The sequence below is a fragment of the Protobothrops mucrosquamatus genome, unplaced genomic scaffold, assembly GCF_001527695.2.
Source record: "Protobothrops mucrosquamatus isolate PMUCROS unplaced genomic scaffold, P.Mucros_1.0 scaffold192, whole genome shotgun sequence".
Taxonomy (NCBI): Eukaryota; Metazoa; Chordata; class Lepidosauria; order Squamata; family Viperidae; genus Protobothrops; species Protobothrops mucrosquamatus.
This window is the reverse complement of record NW_015386548.1, coordinates 121,648-143,939: the sequence shown is the minus strand read 5'-3', so window position 1 is coordinate 143,939 and position 22,292 is coordinate 121,648. Positions and strand designations below refer to the sequence as shown.

Below are 22,292 nucleotides of genomic sequence, written 5' to 3'. Positions count from 1 at the left end.
TATCTGTCAAATGTAGTACTTCTTATTTTTGTCTTATCTTTGAAAACATACGGTTGTGGATACAATGTGTAGCTTTAACACTGTTGAAAGACTTTTTGCCTTTGCACTTAGACACAAATTGATGCATTAATTTAATTTGTTGTATATTTTAAACAAGAAAGTATGAGAAAGTAGTCAAACATGATATGATATTAGAACAATACAAGTAGGAGTCATTTGATTTCTTTGATCATTTCCTTGCATTATATAGATATAAAATTTTCTATTCTGGGAAAGTTTTGAAGGAATGGATATAAATCTTAAAGACGAATAAGAGAAAGTTTTCTAAGCAGGAACCATAAGTAAACATAAGTACCTCCTTCAGTAGGCTTGACTTTAACGAGCAGAAGGTTATGCTATGTCATTATGATGCAACACAGCTTAAAGCAAACAGCAAGTTGTTGGAGTTGTCCTTATCATTCTTTGCCAAACTCCTGCAAGGATGCCCCGTTCAAATTCTTTCTCCACCAATATGCGGATCAGATTCCCTGTTCTTGCCATTATTTTACAAGTGATCATTATCATTTTATTTGGAATATTTGTGAGATATCAGCCAACGGACAGATGGAGCCAGCCATCAACTAATATGGGCTTATATCCAAGTAAGTGGTGCCATTGGTTAATAAATTATAATAATCTGGTGAAAGTTAGCTGCTTTTGGGGTTGTTCTAACATTGTGCATAACTTAATTGGGAGTTTCTTGCATTCTCATTTACTGTGTACTTTGTACATCATATACTGGAGGCACAGGTCTCATTCAAATGATAAATTTTCCTTCTGAGACAAGCACATCATTCTGAATAAGCAGCATAGTGCAAAAATAATGCTTAATGCAAATATGAAATACTCTAATGGGGAAAATTTGGGGACAGATGTGACAGGTCTGCTAATTTTGTTAACTAACTAGCCACTTGATATATTCTTTCTGAATATGCCTTAACTTCCCATTTCTGAATTTCTCTGACATCTCATAAACTGCCTTGGATTCTTATCTTCCACCTACTCAGAGACATCTGCTGACTTGCAGATTAAAACAGCAAAGATATCTTACCATGGAGTAAGTGTCCCAGTAAGTTTCTGGCACACTGGAACAGGGGAATTCTTTATTTCTGAAACTGTAAGAGCCACAAATGAATTATTACAAATTATATTGAAGGAGCTTCATGCTACTCAAGTCTGACACCATTTCTGTGCATTTATGTATGCCATTAGTCATTAAATATGGTAGGATAAATATTTACCTACATTTTATTATTTTGGACTAATGTTCTAGGATGCTTTGCATGTGTTTATGAGATATTACTACTCAGATTTATTATTGTTGTTGTCTTTGTGAATGGGGATTCATCTTGTGAAGAAAGGCGAGCCTACTTATTGTTGGTATAATTCTCTTTTGAATGGAAGGAATAGCACTTAAGCCATGTGTAGGCAAACTGTCCTTTGAGTCAAGCCATATGGCTATGAATAGTTTGCAACTGTCTTCTTCTAAGACTATTTTCAGTTTCCCAGTCTTGCCCATAGTCTTAGGTTGTTCTAGTTATTTCCCATTCAAATATGAAGAAAGTCTGACTCTGCTTAGTTTTTCAGGTCTTTGTGCCTAAGGCAAGACTAGAACTCATGGTCTCCTGGGTTTTAACCTGAGATGCCTTGAATCAGTACCCCAAACTGGCTCCCAAATGTATACCTTCCAAATTCACCAATTTTTAAATTGTTGTTTCAAAAGTGCTTCTCATGGAAGGTTTATTCTTGCATTAATACATACATGCATGACTCTTCCAAGAACCAAATGACCTCCAGATCCAGACATATTTCCTTGAATGTCGTAATTATTGCTTAAGACTTTAATCTACAAACCGTCCTGTAATTTCCTGAAATATTGTTACATATATATAACATAATCAGATATTTTCTGATAGAGAAAACTCTCCATATGTTTTTGGTATTAAGGTGTATTCTGCTTCCGTTCATGTTTTTTTAAATTGAAGCCACTGCATCTATCCCCCTCTCTTTCTCTTTAAATATAATAAATGTTGATTCCTTTATACTATATACAGTAGCCTCCCTTTTTTGTATATGTATATGTCAAAGACAAGGCATAAACTATTATCTAAATACTTTGCAATGCTGATAATGATGATGACCAATTAACCATTGTGTGAAATTGCACACATTAGTGAGAATTTGGTATGAGCCTACAGGTGTTACAAATATGCAGTGAGGCACTGGAAGAAATGAGAAATGGAGAACAACTACTTGCCTTGAAAAAATGCTAGCTCTCAAATTGTTAAACATGGTTAAAAAAGAGAATTTTTTTTAAAAATGAAAGTGCCTAGTAGTTTAAAACAAATTTTCTTCATTCAAATCTTTTAGCTGGTTTTATCAACACATTTTCTTGAAAGGCAGTCCTATTGGTTTTATTTTCTTTTTATCCCTCACCTTTTTAAAAAACTCTCTTCAATTAGTTGCAAAAACATATGCGACACAGAGGTTGCAATGAAGTTCATGCAAGGCTAGAAAGGACAAAGTTAAGTTAAACAGTTAAATGAAGGGTGCAGGAAATGTTCCCCTCAAAGACAAAAGGTAAAAGTGGAGAAGTAGATGATATTAGCTGATTTTGGAAGGTATTGTGGTAGACTTGACTGGGGAAAGAAGAGGTGGGGTGAGTTGAGGATTTGATATTGCCCTGGACTTATTGCTGCACAGCTTCATTCCTGCCTGAGCTGCTGAACCTCATCATAGGACTGGCATTGAGGTGCCCACCCTATTGATTTTGAGAGACATCTTGTGGGTGAGTTCAGATGTGGCTTGTGAGTTCATGGCCCCCGTGAACTTACAAACCTTGTCTTTGGGGATCATGGGCCAGTGGTGGGATTCAGCCAGTTTGCACCACTTTGGCAGAACCGGTAGCTAATTTTTTGTTGTCCAGGCCCAAAATGGACTTCCAGAAGTGGCATCCACACAGAGAACCGGTTGTTCACATATTTGAATCCCACCACTATCATGGGCTCAATTGATGATGGGATCAACATATTTCAAAGTAACTGAAATGTGACAGGAGACATGTTCCTCAGTCCCTTGTCATAATCAGATCACTCTCTGGTTCACCTCTCAGCCAATGCCAATGACCTCTATAAGAAGGATGGATCCATTTGATTGGTCCACCCCAGGTGCCTAGTGGATTCTCTGGCTTTCAAAGATTACTTGGGGATTATTTCAAGTTCTGCTCACTGTGCCAAGGAAACTCATTGGTTTACCAAAGAGATCTACTGTATAATATGAAACTGCAGAAGAGATTATAAAGCTGCAGATTAAGTGATACTGTTGAAGATGAATGTGACTGAACATGGGAAAGAGCTCAAATTTTAGTCTACATTATAGCAAGAATAGCAGTGGAGTGAGGTTTCTTTCCCCTTATTGTGTTTAGTAAAGCTGATTTGGCAAAAAAAAAATGAATTCATACAAAATGAATTCATACAAAATCAAAAGGATGAAAGTGCTTATATTCATTTAGAGTTGGTAGTTACCTGGAGGAGAGTTGGAATAGGCCCTGTTTAGTGAGCTTATCTGGAATTGCTTTGATCCTATGGTTCCTGAAGGAATGGACAGAGTTCAGTATCCTGGTTGATGTGCTACGTCTAAATTACACTCCTACTTTCACCTGGTTAGTGAAAACCTCCAGAAAAGTTATTTGAAGCTGAGGTCAAGTAGTGCTTAATGCATTCTGGTTCAAGATGATTGTGCCACCAGAAAGTGCTGCATTCCCTCCTCAAGAAGCTATTGTTCAAACCTATTTTTCTGGATAACCAGTGGCCAGTTTTGATTCTTCTTTTTTAAAGAAGGTTTGTTGAGAACTTGGTGAGGTTGCAACTGCAGAAAGCCCTGGATGAAATGGATTGTGTATGAGGGTGAAGATTCATTCTCCGAGCTTGTGGGTTGGTTTCTGAATGTTTCACTATAAGGCTAGGTCACATCTTCAGCAGAGTTTAGAGGATTATGGATTGTGTACACCCTTTCAGTAGAAGTTATGTTCTAGTATGAGATGGAAAATACACGGGTCACTCTTGTACTTGATTTTGGTGGGGCCATGATATTCCTTTTTGTATTCAGGGGCTTCTTGTATTCATGGCCCTGTGCACTCTACATAAGACTGCCTTTGAAGATGATTCAGCTAGTCCACTGAGTTATGCACACATTCATTTTTGTAATATTACAGGAATTGCATTGGTTGCTGATTAGCTTTGGGTACAATTCAAACTGTTGATTATCATTTTTAAAGGCCTACGTGGCTCAGGGCCTGATATCTCTGAGAGCACCTCAGAGATGAGTTGAAGCTGTTTATCTAGTGAGAATGTTTGCTGAGGGTCCCAGCACTGAAGGAACGTCTGAACTGCTGTATTCCTGTGGAGTTTTTTGAGCCTGAAGAGTGGTCCTTCAGAGGAGCATTTGGGGATAACATGAAAAGACACAGTACCCCTGAGATGCTCTGAGCTAGATGTTGTTAGTTATTCCTTACATCTCATTTCTTACTGCTATACTTCTGCTCTTTCCCTCCGTCTCTCTGTGTATGTGTGCATGTGTGTTTGTATGTGTATGTGTACAGAGTCATTCAGAGTCTTTGAATTGGAATAGCATACAAATCAGGGTAATATAATGCAATCTGCTGGCTCCAGTTACGATTTAACTACTCTTAGGTAAGTCAGATAGCAGGAGGGGGACACAGAATGAAGAGAAAGGAAGATAGCTCAGGGGAGGTTGCAGATATTTAGCTCAGAAATATATGAAGTATCTTCATTCTGTATAGGAAGCCAGAAGGGAGTGTGGGAAAGAAGGAAGGAATGTTTGAAATCAACACAGCAGAAAGTTTTGGTAGTAGGAAGACTACTTGTGATAAGAAAAAGGCACTGGAGAGAAGGCAGATTTTGTGCAAAGAACTGCTGAGCATTAGTTGATAGCTTGGCCAATATGGAGCATGAGAAGCTGGAAGTTTTGCTTACGAGGGAATCCCCAGTGCTTTTGATGGGGTGAATCATGGATTGGAGAGTCAAGAGGAGGAGAAGCTGAAAGAAGCAGCGTGAAGACTAGTAAGAAGGATTCGGATAGGAGAGGGAGAGGGAGAGGAAACATATTACCCAAGATTTTATGTCAAGGCAATTATAATGAGCTTATTTGTCAAGGGAGCAGTTACAGTTGGATTATTTAAACATGTATTGGCCTTTAAAAATATTCTCAACCTCTAAGGAGGCTGTTCATTCAATAACCCAGTGTGGTTTAAAATTGTTTCTGTGACTCTTCATTGCCTGTTTGCTGTTTCTTAATAATGTAAATAAAACTCTACCATCCCATGCCTGAAGGTGGGATTTTTTTCTTACTCAATACCTTTAAAATGCGGAGAAATTGCTTTTATTGGGCTAAAGTTTCTGCCAGCTAAGGCTACCTACCCTCTTTCATGATAATTTGTTCCATTCTATTTCCCCCTCATTTGCTCCTGAAGCTATCTGTACTTCATAGTCAATGAATGTAACTTTTTCTTACTCATTAATAGATGAATGAAGGCACTTTGTGAATATTTGTGCTACATAAGCAACCTTCCTTCCTTCCTTCCTTCCTTCCTTCCTTCCTTCCTTCCTTCCTTCCTTCCTTCCTTCCTTCCTTCCTTCCTTCCTTCCTTTTTTTCTTTCTTCATGTGATGATGTTATCAGAAATAACTGTCCCTTTTAAAACTTGGAAAACGTGGAATGAAACTGCCAGGAGAAGTTTATTTATTGATGCTGCCTATCATAAAATTTTTCTCTTATTTTTTTCTAGTCTTTCAGGATGTTCATGTGATGATATTTATTGGGTTTGGTTTTCTGATGACATTCCTGAAAAAATATGGTTTCAGCAGTGTTGGCATCAACTTGCTCATTGCTGCCTTGGGCCTTCAGTGGGGCATCCTCTTACAAGGATTTTGGCACATGGAATCAAATCATGTCTATAATATCATTGAAAGGTAAGGAAAATACCCTGGGAAGCACAAGTGACTTGAATATTAAAATTGGTTACCAAGAGTTCCCTACAAGTGAATTTCTACTAGAATTTTCAGAAGTGTTGTGCTAAAGATAGCACTGTAGTGTAAACCATAGTGAGCTAGTGACGGTGAATGCTATAAGATTGGCAAGTACCGTTTCCCCCAGAAAATAAGACCTATCCCGAAAAGAAAGCCCTAGCTTGATTTTTATATGTGTGCCTAATATAAGCCCTATCCCCAAAATAAGGCCTAGTTAAGACCCTGCCCACTCCATCCCACCGTCTGGTTGTACGAGGTGAGATGAGGCACATGTGTAAAAAGCAAGCTATGGAGGGGGTGGGGGTGGAGCTGCCCCACGTGCCCCGCACCTGCTTAACTCAGGGCCCCCGCAGCTAGGCCTCCCACTCCCCAACACCTGCCTTGCTTTGCAGCGGTGGCACCAACAACAGCAGCCCCATCCAGCAGGAGCCTGCATGGCTGCTGGTCCACTTCTTCTGGTTGCTGGTGGCCGTTTGCAAGTGGTGTCCTGCCGTGAGCAGCAGCTCTGCCTCAATGTGCCAAATGGTGCCCTGCCGTGAGCGGTGGTACCAGCGTGACGCACCACGTGGTATCCTTCTGCAAGCAGCGGCACTGGTGCGAAGTCGGGCGGTGACATGACAGGGGTCTGGGCGTGGAAGGCCTGGCTGCAGTGGTCCTGAGGTAAGCAGGTAAGACATCCCCTGAAAATAAGACCTAATGCCTCTTTTGGAGGAAAAAATATAAGACCGGGTTTTATTTTCAGGGAAACACAGTATATTTGCCTTAAAAAACAGTGTGTCCCATACCAACTTCTTCAGATGTTCAAACCTTCTAAAAATGTTTAGTCTCATTTCCTCCATCTGAGATAAAACCTGTGATACCTCAAGAAATCTAGGAACCCTAGTTAAGGAATATATTATCTAAAGAAACATTCCTTCTACCTCTTAGCTTTTAGCAAGGTAGGAACCTCTGACTCCACAGACATTAAGAATTATATCTTTTAGGAGTCATAGCAAGGGTTACTGCAAGTTGTACTTCTATAATATCAGGAAGGCCTTAACATTCACCACCCCTAATTAAAATTTTAAGCAAGTAAACAAACAAACAAACAACAAATAAATAAATAAAATTAAAAACAACACTAGTATTATGTAGCACATTTTAAGCCTTTCATTGGTTTGGCTATGGCACAATTGTTTCATTGGACTTTATTTTTTTTTTAGAAATTTCAGTGGTGAATGAAACTGTATTATGAAAGCTAGAATACATATATCCTGACTATGCCCTTGGGCAGAGAATTTCTATTGGCAATCTAGCAGCTGACACCTTATTGATTGCAGCTTATCTTTCCTCCTCCTTGAGCCATTATTGCCCACCCTTCCCTAGGTCCACAATTTCAACCTGTCACTTTTGTGGGATGGACAAATCGTTCTGTTCAGATCTGTAATCTGTGAAAATGAATATTGCAAATCTCCCCTCCTGTACTTTTACTTTCCAGAAAACTAGTGAGGGTCCCTTCTGAAATGCTTCCCACGCCACTTTTGTTTCTGTGGGCTGAGACAACTCTTCCATGACGGTTGTCTAGTCTGCAGCTTTTCTTCCTATCTCTCCAGGTCATTCCCATGAACCAGTACAAAGTCAGGGAAGCGGTTCAGTGATAAGGGTGGCTTTTGCGTCCCATAATGTTTTGGAAAGAACTAAAATGTTTTTCCTGCATTTCACATAAGCCTTCACAATAATGTTAAAAAGTAAATAGGTCTTCCAGCATTGGTTCATATATTAATTCTTGATAATGGTTTGAATAATTTTGTGCAATATGGTAATAAGGAATTCAAAATTTTAAAAAGTATAAAATATATGAAAGAGTATGTTTCTTCAATCAGCAGTTAAAATTAATTTCACTTGGTGGCATCTATTATGTATTTTAACCTGATTGTCAGAACTTTCAGAAATGTTGGTCCTTTTTTATTTTTGCAGTCCAAATCTATCACTGCTGAAAGGAGTGTAAATGGTATCTTTCCTCAAGGAAGTGCTATGTTCATTGAATTGCAACAATGTCTTCAATGGTTTTGCTAAAAGAAAAGCAAATCTGTTTCCAGGAAAAAATATTTTCTGAAACTGAACATTCAGGGTGCAGTTCCCTCTGGCTAGTAATTTCATTGTTATGACTATACATACATTAGAAATGGGCATTGATATACACCAATTTCTTATCTTTGACTATTTTGTGCACTTTTTAAAAGCAAGATATTACTTTCTAAATTTAGAAATACAGTGTTGTGATCATCAATGTACTACTGATGTTGTAACATCAGGTAAGAAAAAACTTGCCTAATTTTCTAAATTAATAACAGACAACCCTTTCTGCATGTCTAGATAAGGCAGTTTACACAAAACCTTTGAAGTTAATTGTTGGAAGGTGGTGCACACTATACAGTATTCTGCAATAAATTTTAAGTAAATAAAAAGAGCTGCAGACATTTCAGGGCCCCACGTTTTTTAAAAAAAGACAATGAAATAGAGAAAATTCTGCAACAGATTATTTGCAATTATTAAAAACCTGTTCCAATAAGTTATTAGAGTCCTGCCATCACTTATTAAGCAAACATATGGCATCTTTAAAATCTGTATTCACTGCTTTTCTTTCAAAATGTTCAGGAGCAGACTAGACACAATAACAGGTTTTTCTGCTGGTGTTCCCCCTAACCTTTTAACATAATATCATTTGCAGTACAGTATTAGCACTTAGACTCATACACTGCTTCATAGCATTTTAGCCTTCTCTAAGCAGTTTACAGAGTCAGCATATTGCCCCCAACAATCTGGGTCCTCATTTTACTAACCTCAGAAGGATGGAAGGCTGAGTCAACCTTGAGCTGGTTGGGATTGAACCCCTGGCAGTGGGCAGAGTAAAACCTGCATTCTAACCACTGTGCCACCATGACTCTTGAGATGTAAATTCCAAGGCAAAGAAGCATTTTATAAGATAAATGCAGAAAGAGAATAAAAAAAGAAAGAAGGCAGTTTTATATTTCTTACAATAACTCGTTTGGCATCCAAACTCTCTTATGGTTAAATTACTCAGTATTTGTTCAGAAGGTATTATTTACACATCTTCTTATGGCCTGGCTTTAATACACCCATCAGATAATGAATAGGAACAAGAGTGCTCATCCTAAGAATAAGATCATATGTGCCTTACCCAGCAATGATACTGAGTCAACAACTGTTTTTAACCTAGATTCAGACCAGGAACCTCCATCATCTAGTTCTTGAGAAAACTGGCATCTAAGGCCAGCATCAGAAAATAAAGTGGTATAGAGCCAGCTAGAGCCAGCAAGGCACAACTTAAGAGTATCCTGCTAATTGAAGTCACAGCAGATATGTAGGATGCAACCTGGGTTTGGAAAAGTAACTAGGACAGTACTATCCCATCAGGGTTTTCTTGATTCCCTGTCTTAGAATACACAACTACAAAACTTTGCTGAAAGTTGACTTCATTCATTAAGTTTTAGCTCCTCTTTTCTTTCTCTCTACCTCTGGTTGATTTTGCTTGTATGTCAATCAATATATTCAGCCAATGAATAGCAAAGATATGAAATTTATCACTTTGAGAAAATACTAATGGATTTATGATGACTTTAATACAAATAAAAGCAGTAATTCATGAAGCTAGGATAACTATTTTAAATGAAGAACATGAATAAATAACATTTATTTTGCATCTCTAGGTGCTTTGTTAATAGTCACTATCTGAATACATATATAACTCATATGTTTTTATTTTCTCTCATTAAATCAAAAGTATGATAAATGCAGACTTCAGCACAGCAGCTGTCCTGATCTCATTTGGAGCTGTCCTGGGAAAAACAAGTCCAGTTCAGATGCTGATTTTAACAATATTTGAAATTTCTATATTTGTATGCAATGAACATCTTGTGGTGAATGTGCTAAAGGTAGGAATTTTCTGACTTCTATTTTATTATGATCTACATTTCATTTTATAACATGATTCTGTCTTCTATAGATCACTTTGTATTTTTGGTATATTGGGCTTTAAGACCTTCTCTGACAGTGACTACCTTCTTGTCTGCCATGCTTTGGAAGGACATTTTGATTTGAGTGCTGCATTATATTTCCATGAAAAGGAAATACTCAGTTCTGTGAAATTGTGTGGGTTTTTTGTCTTTTTCCCTATGAGAAAAAAAAAAAGCTTTAGTGAAAAACAAACTCCACTGGGCGAAAATTAATCAGGAAGATGAAAATTAAAAGTCCAACAGATCTATTCCACTCTGGATTAGGGGTCATAGACAGGTTTTTTATATCCAGATCTATTTCCATATCATAATGGAATGCATTAAAAATGAATCAAACAATTCTGCAGACTAAATTAAAGAAACAGATACCTTCTTTAGAAATCTGCCCTCTCCATGCCAAGTGTTTCCAGCAAGAGAAGGCATTTCCACCAAATCCAAGGAATGGATGACTCTAGAACTTGCTAAGCAATTTCTAATCCATTTTCCTTCAGGAACATATTTTTTCTCAAGTTCTTTTAGTGCTGAATAAATTAATTGAATTGCTTTAATGCGATAAACCCAATCAAACATTTCAAACATTTCAGTTTAATTTCAATTAATCTCCTGTTTTTCCCCCTATTCAATCATGTCTGATTCTTGGAGACTGCTTGGACAACTCCCTGCTGTTTTCTTGGCAAGGTTTTTCAGAAGTGGTTTGCCATTGCCTCCTTCCTAGAGCCGAGAGAAAGTGACTGGCCCAAGATCACCCAGCTAACTTTGTGCCCAAGTTGGGCCAATTTCTAACCTGGTGCCTTAACTACTATACCAAATTGGCTCTTCCAAGTCTGATATTTTCTGGCTAATTTATGTCTATTCAAAGTAGAAAAAAAGGTCAGAGCTTAAATTATAACAATTAGCTTTAACAGTTTTTTAAACAGACTTGAACACTGGTCTATCTATCAAAATGAAATTCAGTGGTGAGAAAAGTAAGATTTTATACTTAGGCAAGAAAAACCAAATGCACAGGTACAGATTAGATGGAATCTGACTCAATAGCAGAAACTGCAAGAGGGATCTTGGAGTCCTAGTGGACAATCTCTTAAAATCCAAGTAGAAACCAGCATGGTTGCACAAAGATCGCTGATAAACTGAAGCACAAAAAGAATAAGTACAAAAAATGGAAAGAGAGACACATAACTAAGGCAGAATATCAGCAGATAGCCAGAATTTGCAAAGAAGAAGTCAAGAAAGCAAAGGTTCAGAATGAATAAAGACTTGCAACAAATGTCAGAGATAATACAAAAGTTTCTTTCAATATATAAATAAAAAGAAAAAAGTCAAGGAAACAGTCATCCATTAAAGAGAGAAGATGGCAAGGAAGTAATGGGCAGTAGAGAGAAAGCTGTTTAACTCATTCTTTGCTTCATTCTTCACGCAAAAAGAAATTATAACCCAATCTACCAAAAATATAACTGTAAAAGACAGACTAGAAATAAAAATTAAAATAAGCAAGAAAATGGTAAGAGAACATCTGTCTGATCTTGATGCATATAAATCACTGGGACCTGATGGATTACATCCCAGAGTTCTGAAGGAGCTGGCAGCTATCATCACAGAACCATTGTACCATATCTTTAAAAAATCCTGGAGTGCCAGGGAACTATCAGAGGATTGGAAAAGAGCTGATGTGGTTCCCATCTTCAAAAAAGATGGGGGAAAAACTGGACCCAGGAAACTACAGACCAATCAACCTAACATCAATACCGGGAAGAACCTGGAAAAGATAATCAAAAACAAATAAACAAATAAAGTTATAACTAGAAGTCAGCCCAGGTTTGTTAAAAACAGATCATGCCAAACCAACCTTATTTCTTTCTTTGACAAAGTGACTATATTAGTAGACCAGCGAAATGCTATGGACATAGTATACTTAGACTTCAGTAAGGCATTCGACAAAGTAGATCACAATCTACTTCTTGGTAAACTAGAAAAAAGTGCGATAGATAGCATTACCACCTGATGGATTTGTAACTGGCTGATAAATTGTATTCAACAAGTAGTCCTTAATGGCACTAAATGTACACGGAGGGAAGTAAGCAGTGGGATACCACAAGGTTCGCTTTAGGCCCAGTACTTTTTAATATCTTCATAAATGATTTAAATGTGGGAATAGAAGGGAAACTCATCAAATTTGCAGATGATACTAAGCTGGCAGGAATAGCCAACACCCTAGATCAAGCATGTCAAACTGCCGGCCCATGGGCCAGCTGCGTCACGTCAAAACCGCACCCACCCCATTGCTGGCAATGGGGAAAAAGTCACGATACGTCACACGATATCATGTGACTCGTGAGTTTGACATGCCTGCCCTAGATGATAGGCTCAAGATCCAGATGAATCTCGACAGACTTGAACACTGGGCCCTATCTAACAAAATGAAATTCAATGGTGAGAAAAATAAAGTCTTACATTTGGGCAAGAAAAACCAAAAGTACATGTACAGAGTAAATGAAACCTGGCTTAACAGCAGTAACTGAAAGAGGGATCTTGGAGTCTTAGTAGACAATCAGCTAAATATGAGACAGCAATATGTGGCAGCAACCAAAAAAAGTCAATGCAATCCTAACTTGCATTAACAGAGGGATTGAATCAAGATATTAGTAATGCTCTATAAAGACTTAGTAAGGTCACACCTAAAATACTACATCCAGGCAAGAAAAACCACAGTATACGTACAGATTAAGTGAAACCTGGCTTAACAGCAGTAACTGTGAAAGGGACTGTGGAGTCATGGTGGACGATCATTTAAATATGAGCCAGCAGTGTGCAGCCACCACCAAAAAAGCTAATGCAATCCTTGGTTGCGTAATCATAGGCTTAGAATCAAAATCACATGAAGTATTAATACCACTTTATAAAACCTTAGTAAGACCACACTTGGAATACTGTATCCAGTTTTGAGACTCTAGAAAGAATGCAGAGAAGAGCAACAAAGATGATTAGGGGCCAGGAGGGTAAAACATAATGAAGAATGGTTGCAGGAATTGGGTAGTGAAAAGAAGGACTAGGGGTGACATAATAGCAGTGTTACAATATTTGAGGGGCTGATACAACAAAGAGGGGTTCAACCTATTTTCCAAACACCAGAAGGCAAAACAAAAAACAATGGATGGAAATTAATCAAGGAAAGAAGCAACCTAAAGCTAAGGAGAAATTTACTGACAGTGAGAACAATTGACCAATGGAACAGCTTGCCTTCAAAAGCTGTGGGTGCTCCATCACTGGAGGTTTTAAGAAGAGATTGGACAGCCATTTGTCCAGAATGTTATAGGGTCTCTCTTCTGCTAGAACAGCAGTTTTCAACCTATGGGTCGCGACCCCATTTGGGGTCGATCGACCATTTCACGGGGGTCGCCAAGCAAGGCTGTCTGCCATTTTTTTTGTCCGCCATTTTTCCCCCCTTTTCCGGCAGGTGCCTTACCTCCCTTGGGCTGGGCCAGCTGGTGGTCGGCCTGCTCCATCTCTGCCGCTTGCCAGCTACGTCTCAGCCAGCGCAGGGGGCGGAACCACGCATGCGCAGCACTCCCGGGCAGGGAAAGTCCTCGACTTACAACCGGTTGGGTAGTCCTTGACTTACGACCGGTTTAGTCCTCGACTTACGACCGGTTTAGTCCTCGACTTACAACCGGTTTAGTCCTCGACTTACGACCGGTTGGGGATCGCAGCATTAAAAAGGTTGAGAACCACTGTGCTAGAAGACCTTCAAGGTCTTTTCCAACTCTGTTATTCTGTTAATTTAAGGCAGTCCAGTAATTTCAGTGACCTGAAGATGGCACTAGTGCTCTATCATTAACATATTTAACATGCCAAGACTGATAAAGAAAAATATATATCCCAATTTAACTTACTAAAGAAGGACATTGTAAACTGTACAGATATCTTCTAATGTCCAAAATCAGCTTCTTAGCATTAAGCATAGGAAGAGAAAAGAAAGCAAATTCTACACATCTTTTTGCATAATTGCTTTGGTATAGTGACACCACTGCTTCAGACACTGACACACAGATGCAAAGACATATCTATTTATTAAAATCCATATATGCATATATCCAGAGTCATTGACTGACTTGGGCAGCTATAGAAATGGAATAAATAAATACATAAATATGTGCTAGTGTGCACTGACTTATTTATTTCAATTAAAACATGCCGTTTGCTGTTTATTTGGAAGGCTATGGTGGAATGGTGATTCACTCTAGCTAAGTGTTGAAGCTCATGCTAATATTTTGCAGGCCAGTGATACTGGGGCATCCATGACTATTCATGCTTTCGGAGCTTATTTTGGGTTGGCTGTAGCCAGACTCCTCTACCGGCCTGGTCTGAAAAATGGACATCCTAAAGAAGGTTCTGTTTACCATTCAGACCTATTTGCTATGATTGGTGAGTAAGCATGTCATTGTTTGGTAAATTCCATGGAGCTGTTTTTAACTAATTAACTAACTTGTTTTTAATAACATTTCTAATGTAATCACCTTGACATAATTGACAAATCACTAAATAAAGATGACTGTAATACAAACAATCAAATGTCAATCAGTGAAAAGCAAAATGTACAGCCCTTTGTGTTGAAATGTTGGCAGAATGAAGTGAAGAGGGAAGGAAAACCTCACATCCCTCTATAGGCGTCAGCTTCTGCTTCTATGGAGTATTGCCTCATTGCAAGGAGGGTCATGCACTCCATGCATTTGCATGTATAGGTTATGTTTTTCTGAACTTTATGTGTTTTCTTCTAGTCAGGTTCGTCATTCTTCCCGTCAGCACTTAATAAGTGATCTCAAAGTAACTTTGACTCAGAGTCATTATCGCCTGGATGTTGTGTTAAAGATTGAAAACATGACGTATAATGAAAGCAGCAAAATTTCCCCCAAAAGCTGTAAAAGTGAAATATTATACAGACTGTTTATATTTACAGCAGGAACTCAAAGCTGCTTTATCTCTCCGTCTATATTTGACTATTGCAAGTGATACAGGTAGTCCCCAGCTTATGACTGAGACCCCATTCGAAGTGATAACGGTATCACCAGGGGGCTATTTACAAGCCAGATTCAAAGTTCCAATGCTTTCCCCTGCAATCACATGATTGAACTTCAAGTGTTCAGCAACCAAGCTATATTTATGGCCATTTGCAGCATCCTGCTATCACATAACTATGTTTTACAATGGTTTTGCTAAAAACTGGCATTTACTTCCATTTTTTTGGCAAAATTGAACCATAGTGAACCATTGGTTTGCTTAACGTGGCATTTGTTTTATGACCATGACATTCACTTAATGATTGTCACAAAAGAGTCATAAAATTGAATTGCTCACACAACCAAGCTGTTTACAACCATCACAACTCACAATCATGATGGGCAGACTCCATTACATAAATTGAGGACTCCCTTTATATGAACCTATCAAATTTGGTGTAGTGGATAGGGGCCAGGCTAAAAGCCTGGAGTCTATGAGTTCTTGTCCTGTCTTAAGCACAAACCTAGCTGATTGTGACCTTGGGCCAATCCCTGCCAGGAAGCAGGCAAAGGAAACAACTTCCACAATTTTGTGATGAAAACTGGCACTAAGCCAGGCAGTTGCCAGAAGTCAAGACTGACACATTTCCTTTTCCAGGTACTCTTTTTCTTTGGCTCTTTTGGCCCAGTTTTAACTCGGCCATTGCAAAATCAGCAGAGGACCAACAGAGGGCAATCATGAACACATACTTCTCTTTAGCAGCATGCACTGTCACCACGTTTGCTTTCTCTATTCTGGTTGAACATCGAGGCAAACTGGACATGGTAAGCATTGTCTTGAACTCTGGTGATAGGGGTCTACTTGAACTAACAAATGTGCTTTACAGCAGTATAATAGAGTTTCTCAAAAGATTACTACATCTTATTAATCCAAGCCAGGCTGTTCCATGAATTTTATAAAAGCACATAAGAACGTATGTCTTCTACAAAAGTACTGTGTGGCATACTAGGCTCAAAAAGTAATTAGCTATATATTAAAGATTTGCTAATGTGTTGATAGAGATCTGGGCACTTTGAAAATCATTTGGAGGAAGTGCCTCAGATCCTGCATAAGCAAAGCATCTCTCTCCTGGACAGCCTGAAAAGAAATTCAGAGCTGGCTTGACTTTACTGCAACCATCACTCTTAGTAAAAGAACCTTTTGCTTTAACCAAATGAAGTCAAGTGCTTTTCTTCCCTAAGGGATCGTATTGGAGCAGGTCTGACAGTAGTGCTCCTGTACCTCAGTAACAAGGATCATAAAAGTGGCTACCTTACAATTACATACATTTGATTGATTGATTCTGTACCATCAAGGCACGGTTGATTGATTCTTAGCGACCATACAGATATTACCGGAATAAGAATATTTGATGTGTGATATCACACAGATATCACAGGCATAGAAATAGCCAAATTCCAATAACCACTGGTTCCAAATCAGCAGGATTGTTATCACAATGGTATCACTTGGATAATGAGATTTCCCAATAGGGAAAGTAGAGTTCTTGTTGATTCCACTGCGTGGAGGCTATCATGAGCTGCTGCACAATTCCTATGGTACACTCAGATCATTTAAAGCAAATTGATATCCTGTGCTTCAACTGAAAATCCTTTCCCTTGGCATTAGAGATCTCCTTTCACTTTTCATATTTTATATCTCCTACAGGTACACATTCAAAATGCCACCTTGGCAGGCGGTGTTGCTGTGGGTTCATGTGCTGACCTGAACATCTTGCCCGTTGGGGCTTTGTTAATTGGTAGCACAGCAGGAATCATCTCAGTTATTGGATATAAGTACTTATCTGTGAGTATTTTTTGTAAAGAAAAGTAATTCTAATACAGCTTCCACAGTTTAGCAATCTCCATATTCTATGTTTCCAATATTCTAAGCCGTCTTCATTAGAATTCTGGGAGCTGTAATCTACTACTAGGACACTTGTTAGGGAAGGCTTAGCTAATAGATACCAGCATAGATATTTGCACATGGCTGCATAATAGTTGCACATGGGTATTAAGGAATCTCTTCTGCAATTGCCTGTCTCTCTCCTCCAAGTTCTTAGGGTCTGCCAGATTTCCATCATAGGAAGCAAGTTGTATCAGGGACAGAGACCCCCACACAGAGAAGGGCTACTTTCAAGACACACTTGATAGATGTCTTCTTCTGCAAGCATTTTCTGCACCTTTGAGTGGGATAGGCAAAAACTATATGGATAGGCTATCTTAAAAGTACTCAGTCCTTGAGTTACATTGGCATTATAGGGAATAATATGCAGCTTGCATTTGCATTCGGAAATATACTAGTAGCCAGTGCAACCAGTATCTTTGAATTGTAGATATACATGATATTATACTATGTTCTTTCAATGAAAAAGAAGCCTGTGGGAAACCCTGATTCATGTCTGTTTACGTGAGACTGAGTGTTGGGTTCTGAGTCTCTTCTATCATTCCAGTGAAAGCCAGAATACTTGCATCCCATCTCATCTGTTTGTAGGACAACAGACTCAAATCAGTGTTTAAAGAAACTTCATTGCAATATACATGTATTTTATAAAGCATGGTAGTTTTCTGTAGAATGGAAAGTGAAAAAGAAAACAAGGAAGCTTTATTTTATTTTTAAAGGAATTGCAGAATGACCTTTTGTTCTCTCCTAGCCAATGCTGGCCTCCAAGTTGAAAATTCAAGACACCTGCGGCGTCCATAATCTGCATGGTTTACCTGGGCTGTTGGGAGGCATTGCAAGTATCATTGCAGCCGCTGTGCAAGTTAACAGCAAGTAAGTTTTCTTCACTGTATTTTACTGTCATTTAATTGACCAGACAGATTTATAGACTGTCTTTGAGAGATAAACTCTCACCAAGTACTATAGATTGCAAAAATATTTCATTTTTCAATAGGATCTTAAACAGTTTTTCTCTGCTGGTAAAACAATTCTTATAACAAGATAGACAGTGATGCCTTGGCAAAACCAAACAAAGACCAAGACTGAAAGTAATCAATCTCTCCAACAAAAAAGAATAAATAAGTTTGATTGGTAACCTGTTTAGGGTCAGTCAGAGTAGTGGCATTTGACCATAGATCAAGCCCTAGACAAGTGTTAGCAACTTTAAGCTGAGTGGACTTCAACTGCCAGAATTCCCCAACCACAATAGCTGGCTGGGGAATTCTTGAAGTTGAGGTCCACTCATCTTAAAGTTGCTAAGCATTGCCATAATATCAGCACAGCAGTGTCTGTCAGTCCTTTAGGCAGAAAGAGAACTGCAACTATATGAGGTCCTGAGGAATAAAAAAATAATAGGAAGAGAAAAATTGAGAAGAAAAAGAAACTCACTTGTGGTTTGTGTTCCTTTCCCATTCATCAGCCTTGCTCATCCAGTATGTTCTTGGCTGAGTATAAAACATTTGAACAGGTTGCTTTGCAAAACACACTGGCACCAGCAAAGCAAATACTGCAAAGTGTTAAAGGAAATGCACCTTCAAAGTCTCTTCTACTTGCATAGTTGTTTATTGCTGGGCTAGGTAGAAATGGGTTTTGTGTGCACAAATACATTTTGGCAACCAGACATAGTTGTCAAAGAAGTCTGCATGAGGCTTCCAGATGACAAAAAGTTGATTTGTTCTCTTTACAGTATATCTGTTGGGATGCAGGCTGCTGCTCTAGGCTGCTCCGTTGCAATTGCTCTGGTAGGAGGAGCATTTACAGGTCAGTAAAATAAAGACATCTCCAGGAAATGGTGAACTTCCTGCAGATCACAACTTCTGTAGAAGAATGGATGAATAAAAATGCAGCTTTATAGCATCTTAAAAAAAACTAAATAAGAATTTGCAAAATTGTTCCTTAGATGTTTACTTAATGGAAAAACATACTGTTACAACTAGTGTGTAATTTATTTTCTTTTTTTTAGAAAAAGACTGCTTTGGCAGCGGAGCATCATTTGCAGGAATAGAATATAGTTGCTCCTCTGTTTTAAGTATTCTATGCAATCTTTATGTCTCTTATTATAGAAAATGTTCTCACTGATAACCCACAATATGTTTCCTCTTCACGATACAGGATTAATTCTCAGCTTGCCTTTCCTGGGACAGGCACCTGATCAGAACTGCTACGATGACTCTGTATATTGGGAGGTAAGACACATTTCAAACAATACAGAAGAACTGCAATTTCCCCCCACACTAGGATGTCTGTTAGCTTCTGATTTTTATCACATAGACCTGATTCTTAGACCTGATTCCAGATTTTGTTTTACTGAATAGAGAATTGGAAAGAAAAAGAGTTGATTATCTTAGGATCGACTATGTAGTTCTATTCTTTTTGCAGCTTTGCTAAGGTTACTCTGTCTGGGCTGCAAAAAATCTGGTTGAGTTAATTTTTTTTAATGCTTTTACTATCATGTCATGTTCTAGATCTTCTTTAATGCTGTTCTTTCTCCCTCTTTCTTTTTCTCTCTGTTCCAGGATATGTTTTCCCCCAACCTCAGAGTCCTCTTATTATTTTCATTACTATTCTGTTCCACTCGTGCATTTCATAGTTGTTCTAACTATGTTTCCCTCTCTTTCCCATTGTCTTCTTTTTTCTGTTTTCTTTCAGAAACCCATTCGGCAATATACTTTTTCCACTTCTCACAGAACTATATTTCAAGCATGCACATCATCTTATTTACATACATACGCAGGCTTGAATAAATGAACACGCTGGCTTCCCTACAGCTACAATCTATCATTTTTATATTTCAAATGTAGCATGAAGGTGGTGGTGGGGATTAAACTTTTCTTCTCTGTGACATGTCAGGTCCTTTCCACCCCCCCTTCTATTGCTACTACTACTCTTTCAAAAACATCATATGTATGATATGAAGAGCAGGAAAGGTGGACTTGTTGTCTTTCAGGATTCTTGCTCTCATGGGTTTTTTTTTGTACTCCCTCATTCCTGATCTTGCTGAATTCAGCAACAAAGACACATGTGGCTTGATGAAGGCTTCTGGATCTCTCTTTCTCTTTCTTTCTCTCATCTCCCACCTCCCACCTATCATCTATTAATTTATGTGGTTGTGTAGCATAAAACTCTGCTCTAGATATTGCCCAGCTGTTTCTCTCTGGGTAAAACAGACTTCTGTTACCAGTGGTATGATATTATCAGGTTTTGGGATGAGGTAAACTTTTGGCCTATGTTTTAATAAACATTTTAGAAATTGGGCTGTATTTTTATACAGAGAAAACAGCTTAATTACACCACCTGGAGGCTGAACATAACTATCTGCAGTTTAAATTGGAATATGTGTGTTTTAAATCACAACTTTTCAACAATGTGATTTTGGGAGACCAAAGGAGATATAAACATGGAAAGAGGATCGGAGTTGTATAGTGTAATGGTTATTTATCTCTTCTTGAGATGTTTTCAAAAATGGTTTAAGTTAATTTTTATTTCTGATGCCAACAATGTTCCTCTGGATGGATATAAAAGGGGATAAAAAATGGAAAAGCATTTATTTCATCAACTTGACAAATGATCAAAATATGTAGATCAGAAATGTGAGAGATAATTCTTTGTTATCACGAGTAATGTGCAACTATGGCCACTTTGATATACTGACATATTAAACCAACAACCTGGTATAAAAAGAGGTACAGTCCTACTGGGACATTTCCTCAGCAAATTCCCATTCAATTAATTTGGGTTTATAAGGTAGAACAATGCCAGTTCCCAATAGATTATTGTTGTGTCCTGAGCCTGCAAAAGCAGGCTCGGGACGTTGCAAGAGTCCCGGGCATTTGCAAAAGCTGCCCGGGACCAGATTGAGTGGCGCCGGCCTTGCGCGCATGCGCAAGGCGGGAAAAGACCGCCTTGTGATTGGTTGGATTTTCCCGGGGATCAGAAGGTATAAATAGAGGCCTGCGTGCCTCTGCTCGGGTTGTTCGTAAGATTGGAAGCAGAGAATAAAGACTTGTTAGAAATGCATCGTCTCAAGCGCCATTATTCTCCGGACTTAACACTGGTGACGAAGGTGGGATTCAGTCTATACAGCTAGGGAAGCTTGAAGACTCACCCAAAGAAGTCCGGAAGAGGAAAAACGGCATGGAAGTCAGCGTTTATCCTGCCAGTACGAAATCGCTGGAGGGTACATGCGGTTGAAGAAGACCCTGATCCTCGATCATGGCGAAAGTTGGGCGTTTAGTGGAATTCGACGTCTCTCACCCCGAGAAGTGGGAATCTTATGTTGCAAGAGTCGAGACTTACTTCCGCGTAAACCAGATAAGGGAGAAAGGCTTAACGGCTGCCACAATGTTGTGCGTTTGTGGGCAAGACGCCTTTGAGATCGCCGAGAACCTAATCGCCCCAGCCTCGCTGGAAACGGTGTCATACTCCGATCCGAAGAAAGTTTTAAAGGAACACTTCCAGCCCAAGCAATCTGTCATGGCTTGGAGGCACACATTTCAACAGAGGGATCAGCGAGCTGGGGAATCAGCAAAAGAATACATTGCAGCTTTGAGAAGAGCAGCTAGACCGTGTGATTTCAAGGACTTAGAGGAAAGACTGCGTGATCATTTTGTGTGCGGACTGAGGAACAGAGACTTACAGCAGAAGCTGTTCGCCAAGGATGATGTCTCTTTCCAAGATGCTCTGTGAGAGGTTTCAGCAGAAGAAGCTGCAGGTAGGGCGGTCAAGAACATGCGGCCTAATCGAAGCGCTCCAGAGACCACCACCATCCACAAGGAAGACGTGCGAGAGGATTCAGAAGAAGATCCTGAAGAAGAGGTGGACAAGCTTTACCAAGCAGCTGGGAGGAGGTCCAAAGATCGTCAGGACAAGGGCCCAGCTGAGCTTCGTTGCCTCAGATGCGGTGGACGCCACAAGCGAGCGGAATGTCGGTTCCGTTCCGCCATTTGCTGAGCGTGCGGGAAGAAAGGCCACATTGCTGCGGTCTGCCTGGGTCGACGGAAGGTACAACCGAAGGAAGAACTGAATCTGAAAGGTACCAGGGTGCCCAGTCAAAACAGGGTGGGGTTCTGTGCAACACGCCGGAACATTTTAAGAATAGGCACACACAAACCCCTTAAAAAGAAACTATCTCTTAAGGTGAAATTGCAGGGAGTTCCATTGTCGATGGAACTTGACATGGGGTCTGCCCTATCCATAATTTCCCTCAACACATTTCACAA

The 22,292-nt window shown here is 39.1% G+C and overlaps 1 protein-coding gene across 1 annotated transcript in view; it reads left to right on the top strand.

The window, feature by feature from the left end:
- The first annotated feature begins 417 nt into the window (after positions 1-417).
- The window catches only part of RHAG (Rh associated glycoprotein), a 25,452-nt gene continuing 3,577 nt past the window's right edge, over positions 418-22,292 (top strand). Inside the window, exons 1-9 of the mRNA XM_015813760.1 lie at positions 418-641; positions 5,845-6,028; positions 9,870-10,020; positions 14,373-14,520; positions 15,751-15,917; positions 16,801-16,938; positions 17,786-17,907; positions 18,761-18,834; positions 19,186-19,259. Of these exons, the coding sequence (XP_015669246.1) occupies positions 482-641; positions 5,845-6,028; positions 9,870-10,020; positions 14,373-14,520; positions 15,751-15,917; positions 16,801-16,938; positions 17,786-17,907; positions 18,761-18,834; positions 19,186-19,259 (1,218 nt within the window). The 5' untranslated portion in view covers positions 418-481. The remainder of the gene's footprint in view (positions 642-5,844; positions 6,029-9,869; positions 10,021-14,372; positions 14,521-15,750; positions 15,918-16,800; positions 16,939-17,785; positions 17,908-18,760; positions 18,835-19,185; positions 19,260-22,292) is intronic.